General features: G+C 38.4%; 1 protein-coding gene across 2 annotated transcripts in view; it reads right to left on the bottom strand.

Moving 5' to 3' along the window:
- olfm3a (olfactomedin 3a) overlaps nucleotides 1-12,924 on the bottom strand; it is a 73,032-nt gene that overhangs the window by 3,599 nt on the left and 56,509 nt on the right. For both annotated transcript variants that reach the window (XM_081601645.1, XM_008438343.3), the window contains exons 2-4: nucleotides 7,596-7,739; nucleotides 5,203-5,358; nucleotides 762-981 (exon numbers count right to left, since the gene is read on the bottom strand). In XM_081601645.1, the coding sequence (XP_081457771.1) occupies nucleotides 762-981; nucleotides 5,203-5,349 (367 nt within the window). In that variant the 5' untranslated portion in view covers nucleotides 5,350-5,358; nucleotides 7,596-7,739. The remainder of the gene's footprint in view (nucleotides 1-761; nucleotides 982-5,202; nucleotides 5,359-7,595; nucleotides 7,740-12,924) is intronic.

Raw genomic sequence — 12,924 nt, forward strand, 5'->3', positions numbered from 1 at the left:
AATGCACAAGACTCCACTGCTGAAGAGAAATCATACTGAAACTTGTTCAAACTTTACTACAGAAGACTTGCAATAGTCAATGAAGTACAGGGAAATATGTAAGGAAAATTTTCATCCTGAAAATCACATGCCAAGGTGACGTTTCTAGGTGGGAACATCATAGCATGGACTGTGAATGGGTCAAAAATCACACCTGACCTGAGCAATGCACGTGACCAAAACAAAACAAAACAAAAAAACAACGTAGCCTATTCTGCAAATGTTCAGTTCCCTGTGTTATTCCCACAACTTCATTTGTGGACTAACTCCACTAATTTATTTTTCATGTATTAAGTCATTGCAGACAATTGTTTGAATTTTATGTCAATTGCACCAAGTTAAAATATTTAAACTGAGAAAAACCCTTGTGGTGTTCAACTCTTGTTTTACCAGCTGCATACAAGAAGCTTTATGAATCTGTAGACAATACTTTTTACTCATGTGTCCCCTATGGTTATTTTTCTATATGCTACCCGGCAGCATAAAAAACGAGTAAGGAGAAGGTATGGTTCTGACAACTTCTGGCTGCGTGTAATATTTCTTCTGCTGGTGTTATTCATTTTCCTGTGCAACGCCGGGGCTGTTTCTTTTTCTTTTTTTTTTAATAAGACTTCAGAATAACGCTGAGCTCATGCAGGTTTCACAATATATCAGATTCCTTGAGACATGATTAAAATTCTGACTTAATCCAGTGGGGAGAGGCGGACATAAACAGCACTCACTTAGTTTGCCCATGCAGCTGCGCAGCCTGGTGTCCAGCCGCAGGACCCGCTGGTACAGTTCATCGTAGTCGTAGGCCCCGATCTCTTCCTGGATGCCCGTCAGCACCACTGACAGGTTCCTGATCTCCTCCTTGAACTGGGAGATGAGAGCGGCGTCCATCTTGTACTGCTCCAGCACGGGGATCAACGGCTTCAGCTCGTCCATCTTGTCCTTAAGCTCCTGAGGTGGTGGAGGTGAGGGGAGAGGGATGGTGGCAGCGGCGGCAAAATGATGGGAGACGGCGTGATGATGAGAGAGGCGGGAGAGGCAGTCAGGAGGGAGACATGGTGCTGTTTGATGGGATCAAAACCTACTTCAAGACGTGATGGATGTGTGAAGCCAGAACAGCGTGGCTATTTTCTGGGAGGAGGGGAAAAACAAAAAGCGTCTGCTGCTACAGTGACTCGAAGGTTTACGGCCAACATCTTCTACAAATGCAAAGTTACAAAGTTTTACAGTTTCGAAGTCAGCCTTCTATCACCTGAAAAACGTTTCCAGGTCTGAAGGACTGAAGTCGCAGCAAGATCTAGAAAAACTCATCCGTGTGTTTATCTTTAGTCGCATTGATTTCTGCAACAGCGTCTTCACGGGCCTGCCTAAAAACAACAACCAAAAACATTCAGGCAGCTGCAGTTGATCAAAAATGCTGCTGCTGGCATTCTGACTAAAACCAGGAACTTAGAGCACATCACCCCCATTCTACAGCCCTTCCTCTGGCTGCCTGTAGCTCAGAGAATAGACTTTAAAATACTTTAAAGACTTTAAAATACTTTAAAGTCTATAAATGACTGAGCACCACAATACATTAAAAATCTACTGTTGTCATAGCAACCTTCCAGACCACTCAGGTCTTCTGGTTCTGGTTCTGAACCAGAACCAAACATGGAGAAGCAGCATTCAGCTTCTATGCACCACAAATCTGGAACAAACTTCCAGGAAACTGCAAAACTGCTGAAACACTGAGATTCTTTAAATCTAGACTGAAAACCCATCAGTTCAAGAGCTGCCTTTACATTCATAATAAATTAAACGTTGACCAACATATTTGATGTGGGCTGATAATTTTAACGATGGCACTTGACAAATGCAATGTCTGTTACTGGTTTTAACAATTGTTGATTGTATAAAGTTTCTGGTGTTTTTGCATGTATTCATCATGTAAAGCACCTTGAACTGCATCTCCATACAGGTAAATACCAGAGGACTAAGTTGGAGAACCAACACTGAGGTCATAGATCATTTGCAAAAGATGTATTTTTAAAACTTATTGAAGAGAACCACTAAAACTCAAAGGACTGCAGGAAATAAAAAAAAGAAGAAAAAGTCACAGAACAGAACAATGGTAGAAAAGTGCTGCAGCAGAACTGGGAGAACAATGACCGGGAGATCGAGGCAGAAATGGGCAGTGAGATCAGCACTAGTAAAACAACGGCATGACAAATCCAGCACAGACAAAGCAAAGCAGCAAACAGAACAAAACAAAAACCCGAGGTCCTCAACCTGCGGTTTCAGAGTTGCGTTTGATTCTTTAGGCTCTCCACAGCGCCTCTTAACAACTTTGAGCAGTAACATTGTAAACCTGTTCCGATATCTAAAGCGAAGAATAATTTTCCCTCCCAACACTAGTGTAGATTCTGCAGCTCAAGGCAAAATCTATTTGGGAGTAGTAAGAAAAATGTCTTTCTGGATTGTAAATGTTGCAAACACCTGATGTTGAACAAGAGATATTTCCCAGACATTACCTAGGAACAAACTCCAAAACTATTTATTACTTTTCTTCTGATACTTCCAGTGACTAAGAAAGGAAAACCTAATCACCACGAAGGTCAAGAATGGTTCTGAAATCCAACATTTTGTGACAAAAATCTGACACCTAACATTATCTTTCGTTGATTGTGTCCCACAGTCATAAGTCGTTTTCACAAAATTATAGGGAAAGAAAACCATCAACAACAAAAACTTCAACAATTTCTTCTGGTTTTTACATCAGGGTTTAACATCAAAGCATCTCCTTCAACAGAAGAGTAGAATGTTTGCTTTCTGGGAAAAAAAAAAAGTTCCCCCCCCCAAATAACTTGACATAAAAGCAACTTTTAACTATATCGTACTCCAGCATCTGCTGTCCAGGGTAATCTACACACCAGAGTTACATCATTAGATCATACTGTATAAGTATCGTAACTTATATATACTGATGTCTTAACTTTTTCCATGGGTTTTACCACCATGGTAAAGCCGTTAGCCTGTTAGCTCAAGGGAAGGGTAGTAACTTGTTACATTTACTCAGCTATATTTTCTTCTGTAAAATTTAGAGAAAACTTCTAGAAGTAGCTTTATAGCACCACACTTTTTACTTCTACATGAACAATGTTATTATGAAGTAACTTTTACTTTAGTACACTTTCTGCCTACAGAAACACACACACAGTTTGTGTTTAAGTGAGACTTCTTGTTTGTTCACATGCTTCATTGTCCTGTCATTTTCGCTCTGCTGAGTCTGCTGTTCCATTTGGAGGTCAAATGAATACGAAGTAAAAAGAAGATAACGCCACTGGAAGAACTTTGGTCCCGGTCTACCATATTTTTATTACCTGCTGTAAGAATGGATTCAGAGTTTCATGTTGGGAGGAAAAATATTTAAAAATGAGTTTATCTTAGCTTGAATTTGTTGTTTTATCATAATGTTCTTTTTTAAGTAAGTTTATATATTTGTTTTTTGATAACCTTATTTTCACAAATTAAATCAGATGTTACAAGATATTAAGTTGCCTTTTTAATCAAATAACTTTTTAGATGAGTCATTTTACCTCTGCTTGAGTACAAATGCGTTTTTGGCTACTCCACCCACCTCTTCCCACAAGCTGTGCAGAGCACATCTGAGAAACTGATGATGAAATGTTACAAACATGAAAGCCAAACAATAGAATTAATGAAATGGAACAATCACACAGGCTTGTACCACTCTATTTTATGGGGGCACTTATCAATGAGTCATATCAAAACACAGAGCAAGCACTTTAGAATTAGCAAAGCGCTATGGTAAACTGCTTCACATGAAAATATTGTCAGCAGGAGTGAGATGGCAGTTTTCTGTAGACAACAGTTGCATGTGCTGAGTGAGCCAGGATAAAGCTGCTGCATGAGTTTCAGATTTAGCACTGTTAAAAAATTGGCTTTCCTTAAAAAAATCTGTGTGAGCAAGAGACCAAACATCTCTTACTGTGAAGAAAAACAGACAGTGTCCAGAAATCATTGAGTTATGAGGGATAAAATAATAATAATAGCAATCTATATCAAATGATACTCTTGAAATTTGTGATTTTACGGCACTTTAAAACCACTGTTGTTTTAAGAATGTACATGCCATTCATTTCAACTTCATTTTAAAAGGGCAGTATTATGTAAAATTGACTTCTTTGAGCTTTACATCATGTTGTAACATTATTCCCTCATCGAAAATATACCTGGAGTGTTGCTTTGATTCCTTCATACATGTTACAGAAATATTTTAATCTCTCATGGCAAAAACACCCAGGCGGACCTAGCCCCACCTTCGAGGACAAAGTTCCTCCCTGGAGTTACTTCCGCCTCACACAGCAGAATTCCCCCACGATTCCCATACTCAGCTCCTTCAGACTAGCCAGCAGCAATTAGCAAACACCTGGTGGAATTGGGCATCAGCAGAACCCGTTATAGGAGCTACTTCTCAGTGCAACGCTGGTAAAAGGGGTTAAAGGGTTAATAGAGGAGCCATGTTTGATAACTTCTTGAAGGCGGAGTTTCAGGAGCTTTTTAAAGCAATAGAACAAAGTAATTTCTTTTAAGTCATATTTGATATATGCAGTAATTTTATAACTGATGTTAACATAGTCACTTGATTATGCTATAAAATTGCCCTATCTGCCTATAAAGCAGATGATGCTGCCCCTTTAATATGGTTTATATGGCTTTGTATTGGCAGTGGCTCATCTTAACTGATTTTGGGTCAAAATTGGACCCAAAAAATTCTAAGCAGGAAATCCTGAGGCCCAGGACTCCAAAGTGATTTAAATTCAGTGTAAAAAGTGTGTAGAGTGTCTCTTCTGGGGTGCGTCGGTGGAACAGGGCTGAAGCACAACTCAAGTCGGGAGAGGCCTTAGTCCTTCACGTGGCCACAACAGGATCGCGTCCCAGCCTGATGACCTTTGCCACATGTCTTCCTTTCTCTCACATCACACTTTCCTGTCTGACAACGGTCAAATAAAGGCTGCTAGAGCTAACAAAACCCATCTCTTCTACTCGTAGTGGGAAAAAAAGGGTCTAAAACAAGATCTGAATGAAATACAATCAACCCAGGCAACTAAGTGAAGTAAACCCAGGGGTTTAAACAAAGCACTGTGATAACAGAGTGCTTTGGAGTACCTGGAAATTCTTGGCCATGATGGATTTCCTGTCATCTTCAACCTGTCTGAACTTGGTCCTTAGGCCTTTCATCTGGTTCTCCATCTTTATGACATATTGGAAATCCCTCTGAGTGCGCAGGTTCAGCACTTCAATGGACTGAGACATGTTCTGCACCTTAAACGAAAAAGGTCAAGGTCAGCAACGACCCGAGACAGTCTCTGTTCGCAGACTGAGCTAATAGCATGTAATCAATACATTGTACAAATGGCAGCAAACTACTGTCACTACACTGTAAAAAAAATCTCAAATTTATGGTAAAATTCATATTTATATGGTGAAATTCTGGTAACCACAGCTGCCAGTATTTTACCGTAATTAAGACTTTAAAATTGATATATATATATATATATATATACACACATATATATATGTGTGTGTGTGTGTGTATGTATAATTTTTTTCCCCTGCAAGATCAATTTTAATATTTACAGTCAATCAGTGTTATTCTCCACAACATAGCTGGCATTATATTGTGATGTCAAAATGACCGTCAGAGTCAGTATGCAGTCAACATAAAGCCGTATGGATATAGTGTGCTTACACAACACACGCATATTGTATTTCACAAAAAAAATTTTAATTGAGGCATTCATGAGAATATATTTACTTATTTGTAGCATTTTTCATATGCTAGGGATTATTATAGGGTTCTAAAATGTTATGAAAGTATTGGAGCTAGCCAGTTTCCCATTACCTTTTTCTATTTCTTTATGTGTAGGTGTGCAGGTTTTTCACGCGTTGGCTTGTTGTGTGTGGGAGGTGGTGATTAATGAACATGGGGTCATGGCGGGTCTAGCTTTTGGACGTTTGTCACTACACACCAAACAATAGAGAGGGCTGTGTTTACTCTATGAATCACATTTCAGGTACAGGGGAAAAGATCAAAGACAGCAACCTGAGAAATGATACACAGTCTCCACAAGCTGTTTTAGTCAGTACTACCAGATTACCACGTTTATTAGCGTCAGGTCAAAACAAGCTGTGTCACCGTAGATGTAAGAGAGATTGCGTTTGAGGGTAAGTAAAGTACATTGAATGGTCTATACGTCTTTGCTCAAAAATAAATATGTGACAACTGGTTGACATTCTGCTTGTAAGCACTGAAAACGAATTTCACTGAATGCCTGTCCAATTCTATGTATGCATTTCTGGCTTTAGTGGCTGCTGAATGTGCCAAGAATTTAGTGGTACGTTATGAATTTGGACTCTTGTGAGCTAAACTTGTTTTTCTGCACATTAGATATGGTCAATAAGACTTAGATCAGATGAATTATGTTGTGTTTGGCTTTGTCTTGGAGCTTGAATGACATCTTGCCAGGGCTGAGCACCTTCTAGTTTCAAGTCAGAAAGCCAGTGGGATTAGATGTCCTAGGCTAGGTGAGCAAGCTACCTACTGCTAGGAATACATGCCAAAGATGGGTTTCTCCACATTCTACGCATTCAAACCCTTTAATAAGGGCGCACCGATTGCAGTTTTCTGGCCAATCGCCAATTACCGATCTTTTAAAAAGCCTAACTTAACGATTCTGATTTTGGAAAATATCTTTTTTTTTGCCTGAAATGTTGCTCAATGTATTAAGAAGGTTGCTGATTTGGCAACAACGGGGTGACTATTTTTAACTGTAAATGTGCAGACATGACCTGGTCGGGAGTTGGTCAGTAAAACCTCTCACGGGAGAAAAGAAAAGCACAGTGGTTAATTTTTAGACCTTTGCCGAGGTTGATAACATCAGTGGATAAGACCGGCTTCACATGTAAAAATTGGTCAATCACCAATCTATCAAAATTAAGGAAATGGGCACCAATAAATCGACTGGCCGATAAATCAGTGAGAACTGTTCTTTGGTTTTTATGAATTTGTTTGCTTGTGATGCTCTGCTTACACATCTACAGCTACTATTATTTTTATTTAATTAATAATTATTAAATTAATTACAACTGACAGAATTTGGTGGATTATTTCTATATTTAATGGTGCTAAAAAGGATTTTTTTTGTTTCTGCTAAAGCAACTCGAGTGTTTTCTTTAATTGTGCTTCTAAATCACAAATAGCCCTAAATGCTTTTAATGCACATAACACTTGGTAGTAAAGATCAACTTCTTTCTTTTTAATTTCCATGTGTTTGACATCATTGGAAAGACTAGATTCTATGCTTTCAGAATCTATAAATAACTCAAAATCCCCAAGTAGACATCTTCATGAAAAAAGTTTTTCTAAATGTGCGCAATTTATGAGATACTGCAACAAATGAGAACGCCAACAGGCATTTGCAGGCATTTCAGGCTTCTGTATGTGTGCCTGTGCGTGGCGCGCTGGGGGAGGTAAACATCCCTTTTGTAACCGTGCTTACCTTCTCCAGCAGCTGTCGAAGCTGTCTGCTTTTGGCATCTCTGGAGCACAGGCTCTGTTCTGGCGCGACCACGGTGCAGATGCAGCGGCCGTCAGCGTCCTGGGCTGAGCTGTACACCTGCCAGCCCTCCTTAGGGCCGATAGTCTGCAGGTACAAACAGACACAGCAACACTCAGAGGCTGAAATTACACAATGCGTTACGTTTAAATAAAATAAAAATAAAAATTAATTCTGTCACTCAAATTCAATAATTTTTTATTGAATGGTTTGTCTCTTTCAGTGAAAAACAAAAACACAGTTATTATTTCTGTTAATTAAGATTATCTGCTTCCAGCAATGGATAAAATAATTACATTTAACATAAGAATACTCCATCAAACCAATTAAAACATAATTCTAATACGAAAATTTGGGTTTAATGAAAGGTTTGTGAAATACCTGCTTCAAGGTTGTAATTTTTCAAAAGGTATTTTTAATCCAAGAATCGAGCCTCGTCAAAACGCATTCGGTCGAGTAATACTGAATGAAAGGACTCTACAAACTAATTATGACATTTTAGATGGGTTGATTTGATTCTGTCTATAAAATTTATTTAATTAGATAATCACAGATCATACTTCAAAAAGACCAAATGAAAACTGAAAAAAAGCTATCTGTTTGCTATTTTCAATTTTCAGTTGGAGTTAGGTTTTTTTTAAGAGTCAGAGGCCCAATTTCAAGCTCAACACAGACAAAGTCACTGCTTTTCACAATAATTAACTCTCGCTACAGTCCTGGGAAGGCACTCTAGTTCTCAGATCAGCATTCTTTTTTTAAAATGTCATGTATAGAAATAAGTGCCTCTGTCTGTCTTTAAAAGCTACATAACGGTCATTGACCTTATCATCCAAACTGTGTCATTGCTGCAGTATAATTTTTAAAGGAGAAGTTACCCAAGTTCGGACCTACGCTGAGACATTAAAGTTTTCTGACTGAGCGTCCTGCTGCGGGGAGGAGATGTGGCCGCTAATGCTGGAATTAAACAGCAGGAGTTTAATTACATTGTTCCAGCACAATTTAAATTCAAGCAGTAAATTCTTCCAGTCTCCTGGACTGACGAAGAAGATTCTATAGCCTCTTTCCAGCAGAGGAACTAAGCAGCGGGATCAAGCCAATCATGCAAATATGATTGTATTCCCTTTAAAGACACGCCACGCTGTTACTGTTGAGTTTTAATTGTGTCGGGCCAACTATGGTTTGTCAGAGTAGCTGTTTAGAAATGTCATTTTTAGACATTCATCTAATAACCCACATTTAACGCTGTGGCAAAAATTTTTTTGGTCTCTGAAGCTATAATGTAGCAAACAGAGCAAGCTTAAAGGTTCAGCATTATGTAAAATCGTCTTTTCTGTGCTTTAAATTAGGTTGTAATATTATTTGCTCATCAAAACCATACCTGTAGTGTTGCTTTGATTCTTTCATGCATGTTTGAGAAACCCTTTAATCTCCCACAGTAACCACTCAGCTGGGCAAAATGCCTGGGTATCGACCCCTCCCCCACTCTGCTCCTTCAGACTAGTCAGCAGCAATTAGCAAACACCTGGCAGAACTGCGAGCTACTTCTCAGTGCAACGCTGGTAAAAACATTGTCAGTGTTAGAGGTGTGATGCTGTGATGACTTCATGAAGGCGGAGTTTCAGAAAGAGCAGGAGCTTCTTAAAGAGACAGAGGCCCAATTTCAAGGTGTTAAATTCCAAAGTGAAATTTGTTTTAAGTCATATTTGATATGTATTAGATTTTTATAACAACTAAAGGGAACATAGTGACTTTGATTGTGATATAAAGTGACACTATATAGTAGTGGCAGTATTATGTATCAAGTACATAATACTGCCCATTTAAAATTAAGCTAAAGTTAAAAAAGTGCACAAATGTTCAAGTCTGCAAGTTCCTACAAGTCTGATCAAGTAGAATTAGATTTTTTATAAGAAGACATCTCATGCTTGATCAGGACCTCATGCTTAATTTGAGTTGCTAAGCTGGCGAATGGTTAGACTGTTACTACGGGACCTATGGCAGACTTTTGCTGCTCTTGTTGATTCTGATTCTGCGCTTACAGAATCAGAAAGACTCTATAAGTTTAACTTTTATGTGAGACATACCAAGAGAAAAAAAAACATGAATGCCAGACAAAAATTTACTAAAGAGAACATTGACGAAGACCAGGATGTATGGAATGTTGTTATTTAGACAGATGATTCTGAAATTTAATTGTTAGGAAATCAGTATCAGAGGAAGTGTTTAACTGTAGCTAAGTACAGAATACAGGAAGCATGGAGGTGGAAGGGTCATGGTGCAGCACTTAGCTGGTTCACCATCACTGTTTTTCAGAAAGAAAAAAAAAATGGCATTATCTGAACCAAATTAAAACCTGAAGCAGAGCTGGGCCTAGAAACATAACAAGAACCCAAACAAATACCAGTAAATCCACCAAGGATGGAAATAATGGACAAGACAAATCAAAAACCCAAATCCTGATCTCACTGAAACACTTAGCGGTGACGCCAAACAGGCTCTACATGCATGATTTCAATGAAACAAGTTATTACGGTTTAGAGTAAGTTGAGACGTTGATGTAAGCATTACTTTTTAAAAGTTCTGAACATCTACTCATCTAATCTTTTTCTTTCTTTTTTTTAGCAGTCCTGTACTTTATCACCTCTCCTCAGGGAAAATTTCTTTTGGACTCGCTCCTGCTTCATGTCAGTTTACTAATTTCACAACAGTTTTTCTGTCACAACACAAGCTTCTGGGCTGGTTTTACGACAGGATGAGGAAGTTTCTAAACGCTTATAAATCTTAATCTGTCCGCTCTCTAAAGAGAGAAGCAGTGTTTTCTCAGACGTCTACAACAAGCATCGACTCGGTAAATAAATAAGCTTTTCTAATACCAAAAATAATGGCAGGCGTTTTAGGACAATCATTGAATTCAGGTCCAAACTTTGACAAGGCCAGTTCCGAGTCTTTCGCTTTGAACCTACAGCGGTTTGATTGAATCTTTATCAGGCTGCATAACATCAAATTCATTTGAGTTTAGGATAAAGCGGTGACTGGTCGTTCTCCTTCAGGATTTTCTAGAGAGAAACATTGATGGTTTCCGTTACAAGTCCTCAATATCCTAAAGAATCACAGCACCCTCAGATTACAGCACTACCACCCTGTTTGACAATGTTGGGATGTCTTGGGGGTCGCCAGGACGCTTTCAAGATGGAGATTTGTGTCCTATTTGGTCAGCTGTGTCAAGGCAAGAAAAACACCAATGTGTTTTACCTTGAATCTCTGGTATGGATGCTGTTTTTATTAAACACTGACCTCGACTGAGGCAAGCCAGGCCTTTAATCATCGTGTTTTTTTTGTTGTTTTTTTTACTCTACTTCCTGTTCTCAGACACTCTGTCCAAGCGTTTACTTCATTCAACAGCTCTGACAGGAATCAAGCCTGGATCTGCTAGGTACATTTGAACTCAAAATTGGTTAATGAAAGTTAATCCAGGATTTAACAAGGATACAATTACGTTTTGACATGTTGGTTTAGATTTTTTTGTATTTATTCAAGTTGAATTCGGCTAATCTTAAAATATATTTTTTGATTACCATGAAACATTTAAGTGAGATCTTTTTCATATTATTATTTGACTTGTGTATATATATATATATATATATATATATATATATATATATATATATATATATATATATATATATATATATATATATATATATATGTGTGTGTGTGTGTGTGTGTATACAAGTTGTCTCATTGAAATCCAATATCTCATTCAGAAGAGACAAACACGGCAACAATACAATTAAAAAACTAAATTAAATAAGCTAATAAAATATGCTTTCTAAGGAGATTTCTCGTTTTGTCTCTAAGTTTAACTGTTCTTTGAAAAGATGACTTTTTTTCCTAAAAAAAATAAGTTATGTTTGTGAGACAGAGGTAGTTATAGTAATTTCCTAATAGAAAGAGACGCAGTAGAAAGAGATAATGGGTTTATTATGTGGGTAAATTATTGAATGAACAATCGTGTAGGTAAACAGCTGCTGAAATAAACAAAGAAAGTAGGACAATGCTGACAAAGAGTTGCAGAGAAGCACACAGTCAGCAAGCATTAGTGAGCTGCAGAATGAACTGGATGGGATCCAGCAAGTTCTGAGAAGAAAAAGTAGGCCAGGAAAACCTCTCCTTGACTTTTTACCTAAGCCACTTTAAATATTCACGAAGCAAAACGGAAAAAAAAGAGAGACGCTACTATCACAAAAAAACAAACCACAAGCTGTCCATTTCTGACTGAGCCAGGCTCACGACACATTTTTCCTTCCTCGTTTTGCACGATGTGGCACGTCGTCGGCCAACTTACAGTACGCATGGGAGGAGGAGGCAACACCTAATTTGTCAGCATTTTCGATCTCTCAGCATGTTAAATGGAAGAGGATCAGGCTTTCAGGGCTACAACAGCTTCACAGAGCTCCAAGCCAAAGACTTGGTCATTAATCATCCTTACAAAACAGCATCGAGCAGCTCAAAAATCCAACCCAACCTAACACCCAGTAGTCTGCCCAGCAAAGTCGTGCTTTCTGTAAAACCGTCACACGCACGCACACACGCATGAGTCGACCTGCTTGAGTGGTCAAACACGGCGCCCAGACCCAAATATAAACAGTTGCCAAGATGGATTCAAATTCCCTCTGTTTTTGCCTGCTGTTCTTTGCCAGCCTCCCCTCCTCTTCTTCTTCTTCTTCTTCTTCTTCTTCTTCCATCCCACTCTTTGTTAGCCATAGCCTGACTGACAGAGCTTGTTTTGCAGGCGGGTGTACAGCAGAGAATATCTTTTGCTGTGGCACCACATTCTGACAGTGATCAATACATCTAGTGTCAAAAGTGGGGGGGAAAAAATAAAATAAATCTTACATATTTCCTGATTTTTTTGGGGTTCATTTTGCTTAAAGAAAATAAGCTGTCTAATAATTATGTACACCTTGATATTTGGTGTTGACCTCCTTAAGCCACACTTTTGCTTATTTTACAGATATACCTGCTATGCTTAAATCCATTGGGCATTCAAGATCATCCAGCTTGGAGTTAGAAAATACGCCTAGAAATGAGAATATGGTGAAATATTTAGAGCCCAATAATACACAAATACAGTACAGCAAAAAAAAAAAAGACAATTGTTTACACTGCAAAAACACTACATCTTAACAAGTATGCAAATATCTTAGTGAACTTGAAATAAAACATGACTAACTTAGAAGTAATTCTTCAGCTACATGTAGGAGCTTGTTTT

This window comes from Poecilia reticulata, chromosome 20 (genome assembly GCF_904066995.2).
Source record: "Poecilia reticulata chromosome 20, P_reticulata-male-v2, whole genome shotgun sequence".
In the NCBI taxonomy this organism is placed as follows: domain Eukaryota; kingdom Metazoa; phylum Chordata; class Actinopteri; order Cyprinodontiformes; family Poeciliidae; genus Poecilia; species Poecilia reticulata.